The sequence below is a fragment of the Rhinatrema bivittatum genome, chromosome 4 (assembly GCF_901001135.1).
Source record: "Rhinatrema bivittatum chromosome 4, aRhiBiv1.1, whole genome shotgun sequence".
NCBI classification, from domain to species: Eukaryota; Metazoa; Chordata; class Amphibia; order Gymnophiona; family Rhinatrematidae; genus Rhinatrema; species Rhinatrema bivittatum.
In genome coordinates this window covers 124,147,430-124,173,941 of record NC_042618.1, presented here as the reverse complement: position 1 = coordinate 124,173,941, position 26,512 = coordinate 124,147,430, and the positions used below count along the sequence as shown (strand labels likewise).

General features: G+C 42.2%; 1 protein-coding gene across 11 annotated transcripts in view; it reads left to right on the top strand.

Moving 5' to 3' along the window:
- The window catches only part of MTA1 (metastasis associated 1), an 885,916-nt gene that overhangs the window by 426,459 nt on the left and 432,945 nt on the right, over window positions 1-26,512 (top strand). For 7 of the 11 annotated variants that reach the window (XM_029598824.1, XM_029598817.1, XM_029598815.1 and 4 more), the window contains 3 exons: window positions 4,166-4,267; window positions 6,609-6,683; window positions 19,077-19,135. In XM_029598824.1, coding sequence (XP_029454684.1) covers window positions 4,166-4,267; window positions 6,609-6,683; window positions 19,077-19,135 — 236 coding nt within the window. The remainder of the gene's footprint in view (window positions 1-4,165; window positions 4,268-6,608; window positions 6,684-19,076; window positions 19,136-26,512) is intronic. The other 4 variants (XM_029598818.1, XM_029598822.1, XM_029598819.1 and 1 more) reach the window with 1 other exon arrangement.

Here is a 26,512-nt window from a genome sequence, read left to right as displayed (position 1 = left end):
GCTTATTTTCATATTCCCATTCACCGCGACTATCAGAAGTATCTCCGATTCCACATTCGCAACCAGGACTTCCAGTTTCGAGCTCTCCCCTTCGGCCTCACGACCGCTCCTCGCACCTTCACGAAGGTCATGGTAGTAGTAGCGGCGGCCTTGCGCTGGGAGGGAATTCTCGTCCATCCCTATCTGGACGATTGGCTCATCAGGACCAAGTCGGAGACCTCTTGCCGGCGGGCTGTGGATCGCGTCTTGGTGCTCCTTGCCTCTCTCGGGTGGATAGTGAACTTTTCCAAGAGCAAGCTTCAGCCCTCCCAGGAGTTTTTTGTCACCCTTCTCTGCTCTTTCTCCAGTCAAGGTCAGTGTAAGGGTATTAGGCACAATAGGCAAACCTTCTACCTTGCACCCGCCTGCCCCCTACTGGCTTAAGAACATAAGAAATTGCCATGATGGGTCAGACCCCAAGGGTCCATCAAGTCCAGCATCCTGTTTCCAACAGAGGCCAAAACCAGGCCACAAGAACCTGGCAATTACCCAAACACTGAGAAGATCCCATGCTACTGATGCAATTAATAGCAGTGGCTATTCCCTAAGTATAATTGATTAATAGCCATTAATGGACTTCTCCTCCAAGAACTTATCCAAACCTTTTTTGAACCCAGCTACACTAACTGCACTAACCACATCCTCTGGCAACAAATTCCAGAGCTCTATTGTGCGTTGAGTGAAAAAGAATTTTCTCCGATTAGTCTTAAATGTGCTACTTGCTAACTTCATGGAATGCCCCCTAGTCCTTCTATTATTCGAAAGTGTAAATAACCGAGTCACATCTACTCATTCAAGACCTCTCATGATCTTAAAGACCTCTATCATATCCCCCCTCAGCCGCTCTTCTCCAAGCTGAACAGCCCTAACCTCTTCAGCCTTTCCTCATAGGGGAGCTGTTCCATCCCCTTTATCATTTTGGTTGCCCTTCTCTGTACCTTCTCCATCACAACTATATCTTTTTTGAGATGCGGCGACCAGAATTGTACACAGTATGCAAGGTGCGGTCTCACCATGGAGCGATACAGAGGCATTATGACATTTTCCGTTCTACTATTCATTCCCTTCCTAATAATTCTTAACATTCTATTTGCTTTTTTGACTGCTGCAGCACACTGAGCCGACAATTTTAAAGTATTATCCACTATGATGCCTAGATCTTTTTCCTGGGTGGTAGCTCCTAATATGGAACCTAACGTCGTGTAACAACAGCAAGGGTTATTTTTCCCTATATACAACACCTTGCACTTGTCCACATTAAATTTCATCAGCTTGACACCTTCAGGGACATAGTAGCCAAGTCCCAACTCCAGTCTGGCAGCCCTGGTGCTGCCTTGCAGGAGGAAGGTCTCCTGGTCGGAGAGCATCAACCTAGTGCAACAGGAAGTGATCCTAAAGCAAGGACTTGCTCTTCAGGTGATGCTTGTCCTCTCGCACTGAGGATGTATCACCCAGGGCTACTGCCCAGGAGGGAAGGGTTAGGTCGACCATCATAGTTGGTGATTAGATTATTGTAGACAGTTCACAGCAGAGTCTCCATTAATTTTCCCACTGAGATAAAGATAACCAGTCCATGGTTACCAGCCTCCTCTCTTCTACCACTTATGTGAAGTGGGACCACAATTGCCCTTTTCCAATCTTGCAGTATCAGTGCTGTCCCCAATGATCTATTGAATAGGTCCTTCAGCAGATCCATAAAGACATCTCTGAGCTCTCTTAGTAACCTAGGATGCAACTCATCTGGTCCCATGGCCTTGCTCACTTTCAGTTTTGCTGAATGCCAGATGTCTAAAATGGGGTAGTATCAATCCCACCCCCCATTGGTACTCTTGCCAGCCAGCAACAGTCCTTTTAGTGACACCTGAGCTGAATGAGAAATTACTACTTACCTGATAATTCCTTTCCTTTAGTGAAGGGTAGGTCAACTCCAACGAGTGGGTTATGCATCTCTGCCAGCAGATGGAGATGGAACAAAAGGTGATGTCACAGGGCGGTATATAATCCACCCTGACATCAGCCCGGCAGTATTCTCTGGAAAAGCCAAACTGTGGACAAACCTGATTAAACTTGAACATTGTTAGCAACAGGCAACCATTTGTGTTTCTCAACCAACAAACACTGAACTCAGCCAAAAAAAGGAACATATCCAGCAAACAAAGAGCTAGAGAAGCCACTTACTAGTTATCGACGAAGAGCAGGAATCATACTCTGCATCACTCGCCCTAAGAAGGCTAACCACAAAATCCAAATACGGCAGCCAAGGATGGGTCTGGGATTGAGCTACCCTTCACTAAAGGAAAGGAAATTATAAGGTAGGTAGTACTTTCTCCTTCCTAAGCATTCAGGTAGGTCAGTCCCAATGAGTGGGATGTGCAAAAGCTAATCCTGAAAAGGGTCAGAGACTGCTAGCAACCCAGTCAAAACTGTCCGTGCAAAAGCAACGTCCTCTCTAGCCCTAACATCAAGCAGCAATGCTTGGAGAAGGTCTGCAAAGATGACCATGTCGCCACTTGGCAAAATTTCAGCAGGTGACAACAAACAAAGCTCCGCTCACGCTACCTCCTGAGGCCTCATGGAATGCAGTCTAATCTGCTTCGGTAAAGCATCTCAGCATCCACAAAGGCTGCCATAATGATCTCCTTAACCCAGTGGGCAATTGTTGCCCACATCGCTGGTGCTCCCTGCTTACTTCCATCATGGAGCACAAACAGGTGATCAGACCTCCAAACAGTCTTAGTCACCTCCAAATAGTATAGTAAATGATGCTCGATGTCCAAGGAGTGCAAAAGGGAGACATTTCTGTCCCTGTCCAAGGCAGGCAGAGAAATGGACTGATTCAAATGAAAGTCTGAAACCACTTTGGGCAAAAAGGAAGGCAAAGTCCAAAGCTGAAATGCACCCAGAGTCACATGGAGAAAAGGCTCACTGCAGGAAAGGGCCTGCAGATCCAGGCTCGACGAACTGAACAGATTGCTACCAGATAAACTGTCTTCAAAGTAAGCAGCTGCATGGAAAGAGTACGCAGCAGTCAAAAAGTTAAAATCCTGCAAGAAAGAGAACAAGTCCAGATGGGAAGACAAAGGTCCTCCATTGATTCTTCTCCTGTAACAAGCAGGTGCTGCATTTTGAACCTTCAAGGTATTAAGGGACAAAACCCTTAAGCAAGCCGTCCTGTAAAATGTCTAAAATCAAAGGAATAACCACTTTTTAGACTTCTGGCATTAGCATACAAACATTTCAAAGTGTGTGTTTTGTTTGTATTAACAATCTGATTTTCTGTTGACAAGGATAAACTGGAATCGCTTAGCACTTTGACTACTTTTCTTATTATTGGAACTTCTCTATTGGTATGCCCTAATTCTACTTCATTAGTATCCTTCAAAGATATTTCCCTCCGAACCATGCGCTGCTGAGCTACTGTCTGCTTTCCCCTTTGATTTAGTTTAAAAGCTGCTTTATCTCCTTTGTGCCAGCACCCTGGTTCCATCATGGTTAAGATGGATCCCATCCCTTCAGAAAAGACTCCCCCTTCCACAAAAGGTTCCCCAGTTCCTTGCAAAACTGAATCTTTCTTCCTTGCCCCATTGTCTTTTCCACGCATTGAGACTCGAGCTCTTCCTGCCTCTGGGGACCTGCGCATGGAACAGGGAGAATTTCAGAGAATCCTACCTTGGAGATTCTGGATTTCAGCTTTCTACCTAAGAGCCTAAATTTGGCTTCCAGAATCTCCCTCCCACCTTCTTATGTCATTGATGCCCACATGTATCACAATAGCAGACTCCTCCCCAGCACTGTCTAAAATCCTATCTAGGTGACACATGAGGTCCGCCACCTTCACACTAGGTAGGCATATTACCAGGCAATCCTCATGCCCACCAGGCTGTCAGCTGTCTAAATTCCTAGTAATTGAATAACCAACTATGACGGCTGTTCTAACCCTTCCGTCCTGGGCAGTGCAGCACCTGGAGAGCAGGTCCTTGCTACAGGATCATTTCCTGCTGCACTAGGTTCATGCTGTCCAATCAGGAGACCTTCCTCCTCCAAGACAGCACCAGGGCTGCCAGACTGGAATTGGGACTACTTTGTTGTTGAAGGTCTGATCTATATACCTCTTTGTCTACCTCAGCTCCTCCAGGTCTGTCACTCTAGCCACCAGAGATGGGACTCGATCTCTGAGAGCCAGGAGCTCTTTGCACTGGGTGCACACATAACAACCTCTGACCGGCAGGTAAAAAAATCAAACATGTGACATTTGATGCGAAAGACTGAATGCCCCCCTCCCCCCTGCTGCTGGATTGCTCCCTTCATCTTAAGTTTAGGTTGCTAAGGGAGTAGGAATGTGTAACTGAGTCCTTTAAATTTATTGGTGTATTCACTGTTAATCTGGTAGTGAGCTGCAACTGGATAATTAAACTCTATAAGGCCAGGGCAATCCTGTGTTTTAGATAAAAGGCTGATTGATTTTTAATCTGAAAGTGCCTCCTGCCTAAAATGAAATGATGAGCTAGGGGTGGGTGGGAGGGAAAGACAAATGCACACAAACTCTGTTTTTTCCTACCTTTTGTCTAGCATTTTTTTTTTTAAGAAGCACACACACACCCCAATAAACCCCAATAGTTTACCTTTCCCCAAAAGTTCTAAAATTTCCCAAAGCAATACTTACCAATCCTCTTCAGCCACCAGCAAGATAATCCCCTCCTCAGTGCTCCCACTGAGAGGAGAGGCCTGTTGCCAACAAAAATGTTGTGCCCATTGGTATGGGTTTTGGCTTTGCTCCTTTTTTCATTGGGGGCAGCCTGTAGGTAGGGATTACCCATGTGGGAGGACTGTCATCCTACTTGTCCTCTGAGAAAGCAGAGTTGCTTACCTGTAATAGGTGTTCTCCTTGGACAGCAGGATGTCAGTCCACATGAAAACGACTCACCTCCCCATGGAGTTGGTTTTCCAAAATTTTTCTGTGCTAAAACAAGGTTGAATGAACCCTGCATAGACACAATGGTATGCATGGGCGTACCCAGTGAGGCTGTCAAAGTTCTTGAAACTTTGATATATATTTTTTCTGTGCCGAGCTCCATTGGATGATGTCACCCATGCATGAGGACTGCAAGGATTCAAGGAACGAGTTGTTTCACCGCCATCCTGCTATCCTCGGAGAGCACCTGTTACAACTGTGCTTTTCTTGAATTTTGATAAAACCTTTCAGCTAAACTGTATCCTAGAGTGCTTTTTGATTTTGTACTTGAGAATCATACATGCATCTACCCTGAGGTGGATGCCCTATCAGCACATCTGTGATACACAGATGCACTTTTAATGACCCATCATTGATATTGGTTGCTTCACACATTTTAATAGGACAAGGGGGGAAGGCTGCACCACATAGATATCAATCAGAAAGCAATGAGTAGTGCGGCAGTCATTAAGAGTCCATCAAAAGTGAATGTGTGAATCATAATCATGTATAGTCGCAGATATTTTCAATATTCAAACATGGCTTATTTAGACTTTTGATCATAAATTATTACAGATGTAATTTAAATAGCTGATTCCTTCGAAATGTATGTGCTTCGTGAACGTGGTGCATGTTTTGTGATTGGTTTATCTCTTTGATTGATTGATAGGACTGTTTTGATGTGTTGTGAATAGAACAGTATTGTATTTCTTATTTTCGATTTTTGAATCCTGCTGGTCTGAATCATGAGTCCAGTGTTACTATGTTATTACCTATGCTGAATCCTTCCTCCCCAGTTTTCATATGTACAGTAGATATTTGATTTTTCTACCTTTACCTATTTCTACATATAGAAGAAAAGTGATATTTGAAGTCACTATTTCTGCAGTGCAAGCTATTTTTATGAAGATCATGCTGTTTGAAATATATTCTTACATTTCATGTACATATATGTATGAAGATTACATTGTTCAAGATATTTGATCGTGATTGGCTTAATTTTCTATTTTTCCGATTGGTGATTTGTGGTCATGTGACTAGTTTGGCGCGCTTTTGAAACAATATGTATACCTTTTCTGGCATTGCTTCCGTTTGCTTTGAAGCTGTACACAGTGATATATATACAGACGCCGTATGTTGATGAAAGCAAGTATATTTACTTATTGTCTTTTTTTCCTGGTGAATGCAGTGATTAATTGTTAAAAGGAATCTTTGTTTCTTACACAATTTTATATTTTCTTGATTTTAGTGATTTGTCCCTCCTGGTGCATCATGTCCATGAAGCACGTATGTGTCAGGGGACTCAGATACTTCAACTATATTTGTGATGATTGATATTCTAAAAGTCTAAGTAAACCATGTTTGGATATTGAAAATATCTGCCACTATACATAATGATTATTCATGACATTCACTTTTGATGGATTCTTGATGATGACTGCCACACTACTCATTCCTTCTGATTGCTTCAGACATTTTAACATAATTTGCAAAACTGAAAGTTTCTCTTGTAGTTTGAAAAATTCTGGTAAAATAAAGTAAACAATTGAATTTTTCATTTATTCTGATTGTCTTCAATATTCAATGCTAACTTGTTTTTTTCCCTTTATTTGATTAGCTACCCTGGAAGTCTTTAACAAGTATAATTGAGTATTATTACATGTGGAAAACAACAGACAGATATGTTCAACAGGTAAGAAATTGGGAGATATAAAAGTAGAATCCTAAATGAAAGCTGTTGGCCAGTTTAGAAATTAGTTTTAATAGGTAATAACATAGTAACACTATTATTTTCCGCACCAGTTCAATACCTCTAGTTCTATATTCAATGCACAACTTGTTAAATGTAAACCGACTTGATGCAACCTCTGGTCGTGAAAGCTGGTATAGAAAATAATAAAATAAATAAATAAATAAATATAATTAATAAATACAAACAAGGGAAGAGCAAAACTACCAATGTAACATTAATTATATACATTTGAGGCCATTGGCTTGCCTAAAATATTTGCAGGAACTCTGAGTCACAAATTATTTTAACAAGCAAATAGAGTAAATATGGTATCCATTATAAGGAAGAGTGATCTACATTTTTCTACTTAAATAATCAATTACAATATATTATGTTATGCTAATGTACTTGTAGATTCTACAAAATATAAATTGTCTATGCAAATGTAAATATGATTTCACATTTGATTCCAATTGACACTTCACTTGATAGTGTTAAGAGAGGTCAATTATTTAATTCCATTTGATATATTGCTGAAATGAAGAAAATCAGTGGTTTACTTAATAAAATTACGTACATAATTGAACAAAAAACAGTGACAAACTAATACAGATAGACATACTAAAAATAATAATTTTGCTAACCAAACTGTTTAACAATTAAAAATGTAGCTATCAGAGGAATAGAACAAAATCAATAAACAGCATAGGAACAGCTAGACCAGCCTAACAGTAAAATGGGGGCAACATGCACAGAGTGGCTTGCTGAGCAGACTGAATGGACCATTTGGTATTTTTGTGTGCCATTCCTATATTAGTGTGTTATATTACTAAGTCTACTCTAAGTCTCTGCAAGCAACATTGCAAAATAACCTTCCTCAGCATTATTTATCAATAGAAAAGTAAAACTTTAAAGTCTGAGAAATAAAAGGATAAAGAAAGAAGCAGTTACATCCCCCATCAATCCAGTACTCTAGCGATTTGAATTTAATAACTTTTGGTAAGAATATCAGTTTTATGATTTATAACCCACTTTCCTCCTGATTTGTTTGGACCGGGAATAAATATAATTTTGTCCCCTCATGAACAGTGTTTGATCTCTGGTGGGACAATATGAAAAAGCTTGTATTTACACCTGAGACTAAATTCTACTATAGTCCATTATAGATAGCGCCCTAAAGAAAGACTGTTTTCCTGCACAATTGGAGGCTATTCTTTTTCCAGTTTTTAAACGTTTATGGACTACACAGATTTGTTAGGATTCCATCTCATTTCACATCTATTGTTTATTAGGAATTTGATTGAAAGGGCAACTAAGCAGCAATTACTTAACTGATTTCAGTATCCTGACATCAGGACTATCTGGCTTTCAGATGGGACACAGCCCTGAAATTGCTTTATTAGCTCTGATGAATGATTTGCGAAAAGACATGAATGGAGTTCAGGACTATATTTTAATCTCACTAGATTTATCAGTAGGGCCGGCACAACCCATTGTGCAAGCCATGAACTTGCACAGGGCAGTAGCCTGGAGGGGGCGGTGGCCTGGGGGCCTAACTCAAGTGAAGGCCCCTGGGTGCGACCAAGATAAGAATGCTGTGGCCACAGGACCTCAATCCACCAGGTGGCTGAGATGAGGAGGAGGTCACTGCCAGATGGCCAGAAAGAGCAATGCCATGAGACTGGCAGTTCCAAGCTACGCAGCGTTTTCCAACCCACTGTGCGGCTGAGCTGATGGTGCATGGCTGATTTGAGGGAGCTATTGAGCCACATGACTGTTCCCAACCCACCACGCGACTGAGATGAGGTTGCTGCAGGGCCGCCCTGTGGATCCCAACCCACCAGGCAGTTCACAACCTGGGGGGCCAGGGTGCTGGGAGAGGCATTTGTGTGTATTAGAGATGGAGATGATATGTGTGAGCATGAGAGAACCTTGTATGTCTAAGCATATGTGTGTGAAAGAAAGTGTGTGTGTGTCTGAGCATGTGTATGAGAGAAGGAACATGTGTGTGTATGTGAGAGGAAGCGTGTTTGTGTGTGCATGAGAGAGAGCACTGAGGTAGGTGCAGAAACCAAGTTCTAGGGATGATGGAGTAAGTCTAAATAGTAGGAAGTTCTTTTTGAGCAGTAAACTCTACAATTAATACCAGGAAAGGTTGTGATTTAAAAGCACAAGTGTTCTCTTCATGTGTGCATCTGAGCATGTATTTGTGTTTGAGCATGTGTGTGTGAGAGAAGGGAGCATCTGTGAGCGTGTGTGTGTGTGTGTGAGAGAGAGGGATCTTGTGTGTGTATGTAAGAGGGAGCGTGTATGTGAGCATATGTATGTAGGAGGGAGTGTTTGTATGAGAATGTGTGCATGTTTCTGTGAGAATGCATATGTAAGAGAACATGTATGTATGTGTGGTGTGAGGGAGAAAGTGCATGTGTATGTGAATATACATATCTATATGAGAGAGAGGAGAAATTTTGTGCATCCCTCTCCCACTAATCCTTGACAATCTTAGGGTGACTGGAAATCAAAAGTTTCCAGATATGGAGAGTATGAATTATTTTATCCTTACTAGTTTAAAATTTTTTAAACTTTTTTGACCACTTGTGATTTCCAGTTCAGTTTTTGCCTGCATGTTTCTATTTATACTTTATGGTTTCTTTGTTCTGTATTTGGTGAGGGTCTGATTGTGTTCTGCATATGTGACTGAGGAGAGGTATTCTATTAGCATGTAGGAATGTATAGCAGCTTGGTTTTTTCTGTTTCCTTAATAGGAGGTGTATTGGTGTTTTAAGTGATGGCAGTTACTGCTGTTTTGGTGTGGGAAGTTTATTATATTTTAATTGTAATTTACTCATGGCTTTCTGAAGGTCAAGCCCACACCCAACATGCATTATTTATTTAGACGTTTTATATACTGTCATTCCATGTGTAGATCACAACGGTTTACAAAGTGACATTCATAGTTATAATTCAACAAACAAACAATGATTGGTTACAGAGGTAACAGTAGCCCTAATGCCATATGCTTTCCAAGGGCATTTTTTGCATGTGATATTTTTTACTTTAGAAGACTGTACTTTGAATATTCTTTTTCAGTTAAAATCTGTTATAAATGCATACTTTTTAACTGTGTGTGGAGAGGGTGGGATGAAGGTGAGTATAATGGTATAAAGTTTACCTAGGGCAACTAATAATCCTGCACCGGCCATGGGTTCCAGAGGAGTGGGTGAAGACCCAGAGGGTAGAGGAGTGACAGTTTTTAAAGTTTAGGGTGCTGGAAGAAACTGGGCTTTTTTTGACGGGCTTGAGACAGAGACTGAATGAAGGGGGATGGGGGTAGCACAATTTTTTGCACAGGGCAGCAAAAATGCTATCACTGGCCCTTCTTATCAGCTGCTTCCAACACTATAGATCATAAAAACTTACTATTTAAAGACTATCCTTGTCAGAGAGACAGGTCTGGCATGATTCACCTCCTTCCTGTGAAATATGATACATCGCACCTGCTAGAAAAATAGCTTGTCTTAATCTAGAACATTGGTTCCCAACCTCAAGTCTGCGAGATTACCAGAAGGGAGGCAAATGCAAATGCTGAGAAGGCAGACCTCACCTCTGAAGAGTTCTGCTCTAAGCCATCTGCTGCCTAATTCCACTACCTGATTCCATGCTGAGGAAATGATTGCAGCCTCGAGAAGCTCAAACTGGCATGAAGAGGTGGGGAAGAGTGCAGTTGATTTGTTACCATGAAGAGCCTGAAGCTGAATCAAGAGGAAGAGAGAGAAGTGCACTGCCACCAGCATCTTCAATGGCTGTTGCTCCACATGACCAGAGGTGGCACCAAGCAAGGTGATGACTCAAAGTAGCATTTCTAGTCACTACTGCATGTGTTCTGGCTGTCCTGCTGGCCTGTCAATGAGGAAAAAGTATTGCACAGAGGGAATAGTATGGCCATGGTGGAAGAAGAGGAGAAAAGGAGATCAGGAGCCTTATTGGGATCATCACTTGGGAAGGGATAGGGAGGACTGGTCACAGGAAGGAGAGGGCAAGAGGAAGAGAATGGGTATGAAAGCCCGTGGAAAGGACCTTAAGAGGGCGGAGGGCAGGAGGAAGTGCCTTAAACTGTTTTTAATCTTAGGGGAGCATTAAACATGCTGCTACAACTATTGTTTTATTAAGATGTTTGTATTTATATGAGTTTCTTGAACATGCTGCTATGACCTATTTGTTGTGCTGAGATGTTTGTATTCTTATTTAATTAGTCCTGAGTTGGTTTACTGAGATGTATTGTATTCTCAGTCCTGTTACCTTATTTCAAGTTTAGTCCTGTTCTGCAGTTTTACTTAATTTAGTCCTGTTGATGGATATCGAGTTTAGACCTAACTGAATTCACCTTCATACTAAAACTATCAAGCTGCTATACCCATGGGTCTCTGATTTTATGTTAGCATTCTAATGTGCTGTACCCAGCCTTGGGTGAATTTCTTATTCAAAAAGGTGGGATGGGATTGTGGGGAGAGGGTTGGGGCCACAAGGGGAGGAGGACTGAAGGCAAAGCATTCAGGAAGGGGCCATGGGAGAGGAAAGGAGGGAATGCACTTGAGAAGGGGCCATGGAGGGTGCAACACTCAGAAAAGGGCCATAGAAGGAAGGACAGATAAAGGAAGAAAAGCATTTGGGAAGGAGGGCCCTGATGGGGAGGACCAGGGAAAGAGGCTAGATGGGAAAGCATTGGGGAAAGGGCCATGGGTGGGGGTGAGCAGGGTGGAGGGAAGGCACTTGGGAAGGGTAGATAGCAGGGTAGAGGGAAGAGGTCATGAGAAAAAGGCAGAAGGAGCAGAACCTGAGAAGGGCTGCAGGGGTGAAAGAGCAGGAGAGAGAGCACTTAGGAAGGGGGGGCCGTAGATAGAGGAAAGCAAGACTTGGAAGAAAGGCACTAGGGAAAAGGACCATGGTGGAGGTGGGTAGTAGCACTCATAAAGGGGTCATAAGGGAAGGGCAAGAAGGACAGCACAGTTTATATAATCCACTCTTTAATTAATAAGTTCTATACATTATAAATGGTTCTGGAGTGAATATTATTTATTATATGATTCAGTTTTCAGTATAGCATTTAACTGCATGTGGGGGTCTGTACCGTGTTTAGAGGTTAAAAAGTGATCCATGCTCCCCAAAAGACTGGGAATCCCTAATCTAGAGACTGTTTCCAGGGTTCCCTACTGTTTAATATATGTTCCCTCTCACTAAATTAATAATTGACATAGGACTTAACTATGTATGCCAGTGACATCAAAATTAATGGCCTCTTAGGTCTGGTTGAGACATTATCATAGCTAAACTAATTGATTGCTTTTGAAGGTTCAGAAATGGCTAGCAGTAAGTAAATTTAAAACTAAATTTTGACAAATCTGAATTTCTCTGGTTAAAGCACTCTTAGATGCACTTTGATTCCCCATGAATTCATATTGGCTCCCAGGTAACAGTTACCCTGCAGAAACATATATCTTCTATGCTTAATGCTTGCTTCTTCCAGTTGTGGAACATCTGATATCTTCGTTCTTACCTAGGTGAATAAGACCTGTCTATTTTAACTCGAGCTGTAGTTTTAATACACATAAATTACTGTAACTCGATCTTTGCTGGACTTCCTAAATACCAACTGTGGAGGCTTCAGCTTGTTCAAAATGCTGTAGCAAGATTAATTACAGGAAGTAGAAATAATGATTATCCCAGGACAAGCAGGATGCTAGTTCTCACATATGGGTGACGTTACTGACGGAGCCCTAACGCGGGAAAAACTTCTGTCAAAGTTTCTAGAAACTTTTTACTGGCAGCCTGAGGCTGCTGAGCATGCACAGCGTGCCATGATATTCTTTGCCACAGGGGTCTCACTCCAGTCTTCGTTTTTCCGCGCTGCCATTAGCAACGCGGTTACCGGAGCCCTGTGAGACTTTTCACAAGTTTGACTGAAAAAGTCAATTAAAATTCTAAATTTTTTCCCACATCGGGTCTCGCTTCACATTTGTCACCGGACAGATCCACATCTCGAATGTGTGATCTGCCTCGGAGAAAAGCATGAAATATCTTCATGCTCTCAATGCCAGGAAATGACCCCAAAGGGTCTCAAATTCCGGCAGGAGAAGAAGGCTCAACTTTTCAAACTTCAGTTGTTACCATCACCATCTACTTCAACTAAGTCTTCACCCGCAGGAGTAACCAAAAAACTCTTGCTTAAAAAACGACACCTCGAGGGTTCTGGGGACGCAGCTTCACCGACCCCATCTTCGGCATCGATCAGGTCAGTGTCAGAACTGAAGCAAAAACATAAGCATCGACATCGTCGATCCTCGGCGTCCCCGTCGATTCCGTCATCGTCAGAACCGATAGCGAAGCGGCATAAAGTCGTCGAAGTTCCCCACACCTTGGTATCTTCGATACCCTCAACTTCGACATCGACACAGTCACCGATGACAACTACGCCGGACTTGACAGACCTCATTCAAAAGATAGTACTAGAGGCTTTACAGAAACAGCTTCCGGCGCCATCGCCGATGCTGGCGATCATGCCGATACCGGCGTCATTGCCGATGCCGGTGGACACACCGATGCCGACGTCATCGCCGATGCCAGCCCCATCGCTGATGCCGGGGGTTGCGCCGATGCTGCCTATCGAACCTATATCATCGATAGCAGCGATGATGCAAACAACCTCGATGCCGAAGACCTCTTCGATGACTTCATCGCTGGTACCATCGACATTTTCGAGGCCTACCTCGATAATGGACACTCCATCGATGCCAGGCCTTTCCAGTACATCGATAGCTCCAGCTTCTATACCAATTTCGGAATTTTTATTTCTCCCTTCATCAACATCGTCTATTTCATCAATGTCACATTCGATACCTATCTACACTACGGCTCCTACCATACCACACCTTACCAAGTCAAAGGTAATCCAGCCTAAGTCGTCCACTAAGAAGAAATCATTGATGCCAAAACTACCAGTTTCAGAAGAGAGATCATTACATGACATTCTCACCAAACGATATAATGACTTGCTATCTTCCTTACCAACTCGTCCAGAAGAAGAGCAAGTTGAACAATTCTCATCGGATGAACCTTTACCAGGACCTTCTGGGGTACACCCTGCTCAGAAAGCAACACCACCTCATCAGACAACCCACTATGATACCTGGTCTGACACTGACTCTGACCCCTCATCAGAGGACTTCATGTCAGATCCATCTCCGCCTCCTGCTACAAAGCAGTCACCTCCAGAAGATTTTACATTCCCACTGTTTGTTCAGGAAATGGCAGATTCCATCCCTTTCCAGTTACAAACTGAACAAGATATCAGACAACAAACTCTAGAAGTACTTCATTTTGTTGATCCCCCTAAACACACTCTGGCTATCCCTGTTCATGACATTCTCTTGCAACTGCAGCAACGCCTTTGGGAGCACCCCTGTCCAGTTCCTGCAGTAAGCAAACGCATAGAGTCAACTTATCTGGTACAAACTTCCTCTGCATACCAAAAAGCACAGCTTCCTCACCACTCTGTGGTAGTGGAATCGGCTGAAAAGAAATCTAGAAGGACAAGGGCCCATTCCTCAATTCCTCCAGGGAAAGATAATAGGTTCCTTGACCAATTGGGCCGAAAAGTGTACCAAGGAGCAATACTGAATTAAAAAATATCAGCATACCATTTATATATGACAAAATACCACAGGAACCTGTGGAAGCAAATGGAGGAGTTTGTGCCATCCTTGCCCTCACAGTATCAAGAAGCTGCACAAGCTGTTATAAATAAAGGCTTCAAATGAGGTAAGAGCCGCCTATGACAGCTATGACACAGCTTCACGAGTGGCTGCATCGGGCATCACTGCAAGACGCTGGGCCTGGCTTAAGGCCTCTGATTTAAGACCAGAAGTACAGGACAAGCTGGTTGATCTTGCCTGCCTGGGCGATAATTTGTTTGGTTCTAAAGTGCAGGACGCTGTTTCCCAGTTACGGGAACATACTGAAACCCTGCGGCAATTATCCTCACTGCCACATGACTCTTCTACGCACACTGCCAGAAGATCATCACGTAGAGATACCAGAAGACCTTTTTACAGGCAGCGTAAGTACTATCCCCCCGCATCTAGGGCGAGGCCTCCTAGATCTCAGCAAAGGCCTCAGCAATGACACCAGAGAGCAGCAAGAGCACCACCAGCTCCACAAACTGGACCTGCTACTGGTTTTTGAAATTACATCTGGAGAACAAGGCCTGTATGTCAACCCTTACCCAACACTACAAGTAGGGGGCAGACTGTCCAAATTTTACATCAATTGGACATCAATAACATCGGACCAATGGGTCCTATCCATCATCCACAGAGGATACCACCTCAATTTCATTTCAATCCCTCCAGATTTTACACCGAAACCTTCTCGTCTCAGCGAAGATCACATTCTTCAACTTCAAATAGAATTATCCACCCTTCTGAGCACCAGGGCTGTCGAGCGAGTACCCCGGGCCCAGCAGGGCAGAGGATTCTACTCCCGTTATTTCCTCATTCCAAAGAAAACCGGAGGCCTTCGTCCTATACTGGACCTCAGAAATCTCAACAAATTTCTAAAAAAAGAAAAGTTCAGGATGGTATCCTTAGGCATAATGCTCCCACTCCTTCAAAAAGGAGATTGGCTTTGTTCTCTGGATCTTCAAGATGCTTATGCTCACATTCCAATATTCCCCCCTCATCGCAAGTATCTGCGCTTCATGGTGGGCCATCAACATTTCCAATACAGAGTTCTGCCATTCGGCCTTGCCTCTGCTCCCAGAGTATTCACCAAATGTCTGCAAGTAATAGCAGCACATTTGCACAAACAATGTGTTCATGTTTTTCCATATCTAGACGACTGGCTCATAAGAAGTCAATCTCAAGAAGGAGCTCTAACTTCTCTAAATCACACAATTGCTGTACTTCACAACATGGGATTTCTCGTCAACTATTGAAAGTCCCATCTGACTCCTCATCTTCTCCAGTTCATAGGAGCAGAATTAAACACTATCCTCGCAAAAGCCTTTCTGCCCGACGATCGAGCAGAAACGCTGTCCCTCTTGGCAAATTCGCTACACTCAAGGAAACAAGTAACAGCTCACCACTTTCTAACGTTACTAGGCCACATGGCTTCCACAGTTCATGTCACTCCTATGGCAAGACTAGCCATGAGAATAACCCAATTGACTTTAAAATCACAATGGATCCAAGCCATTCAACCACTACATTCTCCAATTCAAATCACACACTAACTTCGTTCATCTCTCCTTTGGTGGATGAACAAGGACAATTTGCGCAAGGGACAAGCCTTCCAGCAACCAGTCCCACAGATAACGTTAACTACAGATGCATCCACCTTGGGCTGGGGAGCTCATATGGACAATCTCCAAACTCAAGGGACATGGACAAAACTCGAAGCAAAATTTGAAATCAATTTCCTAGAACTTCGAGCTATACGTTATGCCCTGCATGCATTCAAGAACTACCTTTCACACAAGACTGTTCTGATCCAAACGGACAACACAGTAGCCATGTGGTACATCAGCAAACAGGGAGGTATGGGCTCATATCTCCTTTGTCAAGAGGCTGCACAGATCTGGGGCTGGGCCCTGAACCATTCCATGTTCCTCCGGGCCACTTATCTGGCAGGCATTCACAATGTACTGGCCGACCGACTCAGTTGTCAGTTCCAACCACACAAATGGTCCCTGGATCCCTCAGTAGCAACCACGCTATTCCACCACTGGGGTCAACCAACGATAGAACTTTTTGCATCACATCTGAATCACAAAGTGGACAATATCTGTTCTCTACACCAACAGAAACACCAGCCAACCAAGGACGCCTTTGCTCGCTCTTGGAACTCAGGCCTACTATACGCATGTCTCCCGATACTGCTTATAACAAAAACTCTAGTGAAGCTACAACAGGACAAGGGGTCCATGATACTCATAGCCCCGTATTGGCCTCGACAAGTATGGTTTCTCACACTTCTAGACCTCTCAGTCAGGGTTCCCATTCGCCTAGGAGTAGCTCCCACTTTCATCACCCAAAATCAGGGTCGATTGCGCCATCCCAACCTTCAATCCCTATCTCTGACTGCATAGATGTTGAAAGCATGATATTACAACCATTCAATCTTTCAACCAATGTATTTCAAGTGCTTATAGCTTCACGTAAACCTTCCACAAGAAAGAACTATTCTTCCAAATGGAAGAGATTCACTCTGTGGTGCAGATCCTTTCACCTGCCCCACTACTTCTCTTCTAGACTACTTATGCTATCTTTCAGAATCTGGTCTCCAGACTTCATCTGTAAGAGTACACTTAAGTGCAATCTCAGCTTACCATAACAAAATGGGAGATGCACCAATATCCACACAACCTCTTGTCAGCAGGTTCATGAGAGGTTTAACTCAACTTAAACCACCAATTCAGCCCCCAGTCACAGAATGGGACCTGAATCTGGTCTTAACAAAATTAATGCGTTCCCCTTTTGAACCGTAGATTCCTGTGATCTTAAATTTCTCACATGGAAGACTCTCTTCCTCGTAGCCATTACATCAGCTAGAAGGGTTAGTGAGTTACAAGCACTTGTCACATACGAACCTTACACGAAGTTCCTACATGACAGAGTGGTTCTCCGTACTCATCCAAAATTCCTCTCCAAAATAGTTACGGAATTCCACTTGAACCAAACCATAGTTTTACCCACATTCTTCCCAAGGCCTCATTCTCACCAAGGGGAACGGGCCTTACATACCTTGGACTGTAAGCGTGCATTATCTTTCTACATAAACCGCACCGCAGTCCACAGGAAATCTAAACAACTTTTTGTTTCTTATGACCCAAACAAACCGGGTAAAGCAGTGGGTAAACATACTCTATCCAACTGGTTAGCAGATTGCATACAGTGTTGCTACAAAAAAGCAGGCCTTCCTCTCCAAGGGCGAGTAACGGCACACTCAGTAAGAGCAATGTCAACCTCAGTAGCACACTATCGTTCAGTGCCAATCCTTGACATCTGTAAAGCAGCAACATGGAGTTCTCTTCACATCTTTGTAGCTCACTACTGCCTGGACAAAGAAGGAAGACAAGATTCAGCTTACGGACAATCAGTCTTAAAGAACTTGTTTCCAGTTTAAACCCAACTCCTTCTACATCCAACCTGCTGTGATCTCCGGCTGATTCATTTTCAACAATACCTCACCGTTGCATCACTACAAAATGACTCCACCTCTAGCTTGCTAATCACCCATATGTGAGGACTAGCATCCTGCTTGTCCTGGGATAAAGCAAAATTGCTTACCTTGTAATAGGTGTTATCCCAGGACAGCAGGATGTAGTCCTCACGAAACCCACCCGCCACCCCACGGAGTTGGGTCTCAGTACTTTTATCTTTTTATTTTTTGCTAAAGCTTATTGCTACATACGAGACTGGAGTGAGACCCCTGTGGCAAAGAATATCATGGCACGCTGGGCATGCTCGGTAGCCTCAGGCTGCCAGTCAAAAGTTTCTAGAAACTTTGACAGAAGTTTTTCCCGCGTTAGGGCTCCTTCAGTGACGTCACCCATATGTGAGGACTACATCCTGCTGTCCTGGGATAACACCTATTACAAGGTAAGCAATTTTGCTTTACATTCAACCAATATTTAAGCTTCACTGTCTTCTGTACCCTAGCAAATTAATTAAAACAAAATTTTTAGTATTTTGAATTCTTCACAATTTAGCACCCATCCGTCTTTCTGATTTTATTGACTTGTACTGTCCTGCTAGATCATTTTGTTCTTCTCAACAAGCTCTTCTATATGGTCCAGGTAATAACTATTTATTTATTTATGTATTTATTTACAAAGATTTATATTCGCCTATTACTAAACATACTAAACATAATGTTCGAAGTAGATTATAGCAAAATAAAAAGTTCAACCACAATTCATAACATACAAATACACAAATCACATGTTAAAAAGTAGGTTAAACAAAAATGTCTTTTAAAGCAATGTTAAGATAATGAGAACAGAGAATAGCCTTTTTCTGTTTGGATCCTTCACTGTGGAATTCCATGTTGCAATTTCTTAGAATGTTGAATGATGCTGCATGGCTCTTAACTGACGTCTTTAACTGATGTATTTTATGATTTATATTTGTCTAGCTTGTGTTATATGAACTTTGTTTATATACCTTTTGTATACAGCTTTGTAGCCTGTTGGGAGAGGCATTTGATAAATATATGAATAAATACATAAAGTAAGTTCAGATATGCAATGAAAAGTCAAGTATGGATATGAATTGATTGTCCAACTTTTATTTGTTAAAGAAACGATTGAAAGCAGCTGAAGCAGAGAGCAAATTAAAACAAGTATATATACCTAATTAGTAAGTATTTCTCTCTTTCAAACATTCCCCTATTTTTGTGTTACATTGTATGTGTAGGCCATCCTGCCTACACAACTTTGCATGTTTTTCATTTATAAAATGGATTCAGCACCCCAGTTTTGTATAGATAGCAGTTATTTTTAAAGTGGAATGTTAGATCACAAAATGATGCATGGGAGGTGTTTAGAATGGAGAAAAGCAGTGTCATTAAGTTAGTGTACATGATATTTGACAAATTAATATTTTACTTTTTTCCTGGGTTCATAGGCAAGCTTCCATGTGACTGATCAGTAAATGATACAATTAAATTTTCTTGATAGTAATGATTTGTAGTTGGGTACAATAGAATCTAAGTACAATAATGTATTCTTTCATTTATTTGAGACAAGCCATTAAGCCCGTTAAAATGGGCGAGATGTTTGTTCCAAATGCCAGCTAAGCGTTGTGTGTGGAGGTGTCAGGATGTGTACTCTTCCCCCTCCACCCTCTCTCCCTTTGCACTCCCCTTGCACCCAGTGCTCCCTCCTCCAGCTCCCCTCTCCTCTTACTCTTCTGCTGGCCCAACTCCCCAACCCCAACCCCCTCCCACGTTCCAACTGCTCCTCCTCATCTCTCATTCTACCAGTGTTCCTCCTTTCTTCCACAGGTCCTCTCCTGCAGCCCCTTCCCATTCTATCACCCGCTGGTCTGCCCCTGCAGCCCCCCTCTCCCCTCATTCTGCCATTACACTCCCCTTTCCCTCACTGCTTCTCACCTGCCCAGCACCCTTCTCTTCCTTATTCTCCCACTCCTTCTCCTCCACCTACTTTGGCCCTCCCCTTTCCTCTTACTTTCCTCCTTCTTCAGGTCACTTTACTGTGAGGCCGACGTGCTCTATCGCCCGCACATGCGCGGCACGTCCGTCAGAGCCTCTTTGTACTGCACATCGAGCTCTGACCGACGTGCTCTATGGGTTTCTCTCTCTCATGTGCGCGTGCGCGCCTCACTGCAGCCTTCACACGGCTCCATTTCCTCCCGGCGCCGCTCCGCTCTGACCGATGTGCTCTCTCGCCCGCGCATGCGCGGCATGTCGGGCAGAGGCGCGCTCTACTGCGCATTTGTGGGCCATCGGTCAGGCCCCATTTATATTGTAGATGGGATTGTATAAAACCTGTTCTGAGCATCTTTTCTTTCTCTTTAGTCTGTTTTGGTTATTAATATTCTATGAAAGAAAATTATAAAATATATTTTAGTTAAGAATTCTTTATTGATTTTAAAAATCTATATTAAAAACGGATCTGAACAGTTATGAAATATCTTTTAATGCTACTACAGTATGCCTGGTTTTATTATAGCAGTATGTGATATTAGATAATCATATAGTACAGGGATCTGCAACCTGTGTCACTGTGAGTACGTATATTATACAGGAACATCCGGTATATAAAAAAAAAAATAAAAAAAAAAAATACATGAGGCTAATGCTATCTTTCTGGACAAAAAAGTGCCAGTACTCACATGCATGTGTTTTTTGAGGGTCCACAGGGCAAATCAAGCAGATGGAGGAAAAAGGTGCAGGTGCTCAGTACTGGCAAGTACCCTCTGAAAAGTCCTGCTTATGGCTTTAACCCCTTCCCTCCCAACCCTAGCAAAGAGGAGACCAATGCTTTATATTAGCAGTTACACCTCTGATACTGCTCGTCTGTGAAACACATGCTATCTGCAGTCTCAGGTTGAAAATCAAAGTCCTGCAGGATTACCCACAGTTCACTGGGGATCCAAGCTGTAGCTCCTGTTTGGGCAGCAACAGGTGCTTTATAGATTGCAGGGATTTGAGGTGCAGCTGCTAGCCTATCTGTGAAAACATTCGTTTCTCCTAGGACAAGCAGGATGGTAGTCCTCACATGTGGGTGACGTCATTAGACTGAACCCTATTACGGAACACTGAGCATGCCCAGCATGCCAAGATCCCTGTGTCCACAGGGGTCTGCCTTCAGTCTCTTTTTTTCCGTGCTGCACTTTGCCTCACGTTTAGGAGCTCTGTGAGATTTTTTTCTCACAACTTTTCCTCACGGAAAAACTTAAGTTTTACTTCACAAATAATTTCCCTACCCTGGTCTCCCTTCGCGTACATTTTCATCGACGCCTTCAGTATTTTTACCTGCAGTGATCAAGATTACTGCAAACAAAGGAATTCTAAATATAGTTTGCAAGAGTTATCTACATTTTCTATCATTGCCACCTTTCAAAGCATCTTCATGCCTCAACAGATCAATTGCAGATTCTCATTTTCTATCATTGCCACCTTTCAAAGCATCTTCATGCCTCAACAGATCAATTGCAGATTCTCAAACAGGAAGTAAAAGCCCTGCTACCTGCAAAAGCAATCAAACTTGTCCCATACTCTTAGAAAGGGTCAGGTTTTCATATCATGTACTTCCTAATTTCAAAGAAATTAGGCAAGTTTCATCCAGTTTTGGACCTCAGGAATTTAAATTCATATCTCCAAAAAGAAAAATTGAACTTCCTAAGCACCATATTCCCATATCTAGAATTGGGGGATTGGTTGACAACAGTGGATCTCAAGAATATACATTTATATTGAAAATACCTTCACTTCTGCCTGGATGGTGATCACTTCCAATACAAAGTCCTTCCATTTGGCCTAACAGCAGCTCCCAGAATTTTCATGAAGTGCTTGATGGTAAAAGTAGCTCATTGAAGAATGGCCAATATACTGTTCTTTACAGACTTGGATAACTAGATCATATTGAGCATATCCTGCAGTCAATCAAGACAATAAGTTTGTTCTCAGAACTCTGTAGTACCTGAGGTTCATGGTGAACTGGGAGAAATCCCAGTTCATGCTGTCTCATCAGTTGGAGTTTATAGGAGTTCTTCTAAACATGGAAAGAGGGGGGAACCATATCTCCTGGTACAAAGAATGTGAGCACTGGTGTCCATATTCAGAAAGCAGTAGATAATGGCAAGACTTTTCATACAGATGTTAAGCCATATGGCAGCTACAGTGAACATCACTCCTTTTGCTTGAATGAGTATGAGGCAGGCACTGTGGAATCAGCATTCATATCTGGTGTTGCACAAGATTTAGCTCACAAATTAACTAAAGTGGTCATTGTAGTTTTAGACTCAGTCATTGAATCTCCTATGCAGACTTCCTTTCTATACTCGAGGTACAGAGGATTTTGACAACAGATGCTTCTACTCAAGGTTGGGGAACTCATCTGGACAATGTATTTATAAGGTATCTGGATAAATTGGGAAACATACCAAAATGCTAGGGCTAAGGGCCATGTTCAAATCTTTGATGATATTTGAACTGTAGCTGAAATTCTCAATGGTCTAGATGTAGACTGATAATCAAGTGGCAATGTTTTACATAAACAAGCAAGGAGGAACAGGTTCTGTAACACTATGCAAGCAGGCCCTCAAGATATGGAAGTGAGCCATACTACAAAATGACTAGCAGTATTTTATCTTCCCAGTAAAAACAACATAATAGCAGATGCTTTAAGTCGGCATCTTCATCCTCATGAATTGTTTCTGCATCACAGTATAGTAAAAATGCTAGTTTGGAAATGGGGATTGACTCACAAAGATGTTTGGTGGGGGTGGAAGGGAAATAGAACCAAAAGGTTACTAAGAGTCAAGAGTATCTGATAAGTATGAGAAAAAAAAAGTGCGAAGCTCGCTGGGCAGACTGGATGGGCCGTTTGGTCTTCTTCTGCCATCATTTCTATATTTCTATATGTTTATTGCTCAGATGCCAGCTCAGGACTCCCTAGCACAAATGTATTTTCCTCAACTTGGAATGACTAATTCATTTGGGTTTCCTCAGATACCACTCATAGCAAAAATAATACTTAAATTAAGAAAGAGCAAAAGGTCTATGATTCTACTGGCTCCTTTTTGGCCTTGACAGATATGGTTTCTGTGGCTTCAAAGGTTGGCTGTAGCTCCTCCAATTCACCTAAAATATTTTTCCAAGTTTTCTAACTCAGTATGAAGGGACCCTGCTTCACTCCAGTTTTCAATCCTTAGCACTTACAGCTTGGATATTGAAAGTGGAGTAGTCAAGGAGCTACCATAATTCATTGAGGTTAAGCAGCTTATCTTAGTGGCAAAGAAACTGGCCACAAGATATTCCTATAATTTAAGAACATAAGAAATTGCCATGCTGGGTCAGACCAAGGGTCCATCAAGCCCAGCATCCTGTTTCCAACAGAGGCCAAAACCAAGCCACAAGAACCTGGCAATTACCCAAACACCAAGAAGAACCCATGCTACTGATGCAATTAATAGCAGTGGCTATTCCCTAAGTATAATTGATTAATAGCCATTAATGGACTTCTCCTCCAAGAACTTATCCAAACCTTTTTTGAACCCAGCTACACTAACTGCACTAACCACATCCTCTGGCAACAAATTCCAGAGCTTTATTGTGCGTTGAGTGAAAAAGAATTTTCTCCGATTAGTCTTAAATGTGCTACTTGCTAACTTCATGGAATGCCCCCTAGTCCTTCTATTATTCAAAAGTGTAAATAACCGAGTCACATCTACTCGTTCAAGACCTCTCATGATCTTAAAGACCTCTATCATATCCCCCCTCAGCCGTCTCAAATGGAAAAGGTTCTCACTTTGGTGTTCCACCTGTCATGAAGATCCTTTCAACTGTTCAGCTTATATGTGATTCTCTCCAAATGAATGAAAGTATCTTTCAAACCCTTAGCAACAGCAAATATAAAATTCCTTTCCTGGAAATTATTGTTCCATATTGCTATTATTTCAGCAAAGAGAACTTGAAGCATTAGTAGTCAATGAGCCCTATATGCAGATTTTTAAGAATACAGTACTTTTAAAAATACAACCAAAATTTAATTTAAATGAGTCTATACTGTTGCTGTTTTTTCACCTGAAATCATATTCTTCTTAAGCCAAACAATGTCTACATATCTAGGTTGCAGATGAGCCCTATTATGTTTAGTCCTGTCCAAATAAACTTTTAGAAAAACTCACTTATTTTTGTCATATGATCAAATACACCAAGGTCGAGCAGTTAGGAAACAGGCTTTCAGTTGGTTATCCCAGTGCATATATTTCTGCTACTTAGCAGGAATACCAATTCAGAAGAAAATAAAGGCACACCACCAGATATTTACCATGAAATTTAGGAAGAACAAACAGAAAGTGGAGCAATACTAACCAAATACTGCTGTATTCTGAATTCAATCCTCTATGAAATAAAGGAAGTTACATGGTTACTATTATATACCGGATTCACTAACTGAGCCTAATCTAGATTCATTTCTTGAATTCAAAAATATTTCCAGCTGTTCGGGCTCCATAAAAATATATCTGTTATTATCCAATGTTAATACACATTTACAGGGAAACTTTATCAATATTTGAGCACCTAATAAACGGGCTCTTGGACAGAGAGAGAGAAATTTTTTTCTATGTAATTGAGTTAATCTTGTAATGTCCGGATATATCCATATTCTTTCACCTAAATAAAGTTTGTTTCTATTATGGAAAAAACTTTTGAGTACATTCTCTTTCTTCAGGAACTAAGAATTTTAATAGCAACACTCCTCTTCTCTCTATTTGCTCTTCCTGTGATGTTTCTAAAAACCCGGTCAAATCTTCAAGTGGCAATGGTGATAAAGAGCGCTCAACTTGGTTTTTCCCGCTCTCAATAGCTGTTCCACCTCTCTGAGAAGTCTCAAGTAGAAAATATGCATTCATAATAGTGGGCAACTCACCACTTGGAAACAGCAATATTTCTCGGAGATATTTTGCAAACTGTTCCTTTGGTGATATTAGCTTGCACTTAAGGAAATTCATTACTTTCAGATTATTATATCTGAGGTTATTTTCCAGACTTTCTAGTCTCTTATTTGTCTTAGAGTCCCCTTGAATTAATCCAGATTGAACACCCTTTATCTGGTTAATTTGTGAGTCCAAGTCTTGAATTTTAGCTGAGTTTGCTGACACCACCGGGTTTACCACATTAAATTGGTCTTGAAAACCTGATATAGAGTTTGAAAAGGCAATTGTTTCTTTAACAATCGCAGAAACTGCATTCCACAGCACATCTAAAGTCACTATTTCAGGTTTTTTAAATAAAGTAATTACAGCAATATTTACTGGTGGGTTGCGCGTTGTTAATCCCAGCTCAGTTAGCCCTGTCGAGCTCCTTCCAAAGGCGGTGGTTCCTGGCAGAACACTGCCTACACCGCTTAAAATCCCGATGTTATTTTCTTTCAGGGCGGTTGAAACTCCTCCGTCCTGAAGTTGCCTTGTCGCTCCAGCGGTTGGGCCTCCCTCGCACACTTCCCCCACCTGAAGCAACTTTGGCTCCAGGGATTCAGCTGACCCACTTGCTCAGACATGGGCAGGGGGGGAGGGGGTATCCGGTGCACCAGGGCTTAACGATGGTTCGTTGAGAAGTGCTGAGGCTTGCTCCTCCTCCCGCACGACTGCCGACTCTCCTGGGCTTAACCCCATCGCGGCGTAGAACTCTCGATTCATTGTCTGAACCGGGGTAGGCTTCAGGGGGGTCGAGGTTCCTTCCCTTACCTTCCCCTTTCTTTTTGTATGCAGCATAATTTGTTAAAATAAATTATTTCTGTATGATGATCGGGAGCTCGTCTCAACGCGTCCTTCCTTCACGACGCCATTTTGTTTTCTGGCACACCACCAGATATTTGCAACCGCAGCACTAATAGCATTCCAGTGCTTAGCATCAATACAAGAGATTTGTAGAGCAGCTATGTGGCTCTCTAGTCATGCTTTTACCAAACATTACTGCCTGGAAGAAGATTCTCATAAAGATTCTAACTTCGGCCAAGCAGTTCTGCACAACTTATAGCTTCAACTAAACCACTATCCTTTTACGGGTTTACATACCTTACTGACTAGTTGTATGTTATTTCTTCCATGCAGAACTAAGCTTGGGAGTCCCCATTTGTGTGGTTGTTTGCTTATGGTACTAGGATGGAACACACTCTCACGTAGCTCAGACTAAAACTTTAGAGCTGCTGAGCTGCACGGACTTTCCTGCTCGCTCATCCTTGCATGAGTCTCTTCAGTTCTTTCATCAGCTAAACTTCAACTTAATGGGGAGATGGGAGGGGGACTGTGTGGCTGATTTGTTCTGCTGTCCACAAAGAACATCCATTACAGATAAGCAATTTCACTTTATCCACGACAAGTTATCCTGCTAACTGTAGGCAGATAGCTTTTCTACTCGCCATCTAACTGAATACGGACCTCTTGTGTATGATCTCAAATAAGTGTATTATAGGAGACTAATCTAATAAATTTCAAAGTAGGAAAATAAAAATTTGGCTTTGATTCGTCGGTAAAGCAGGTCTT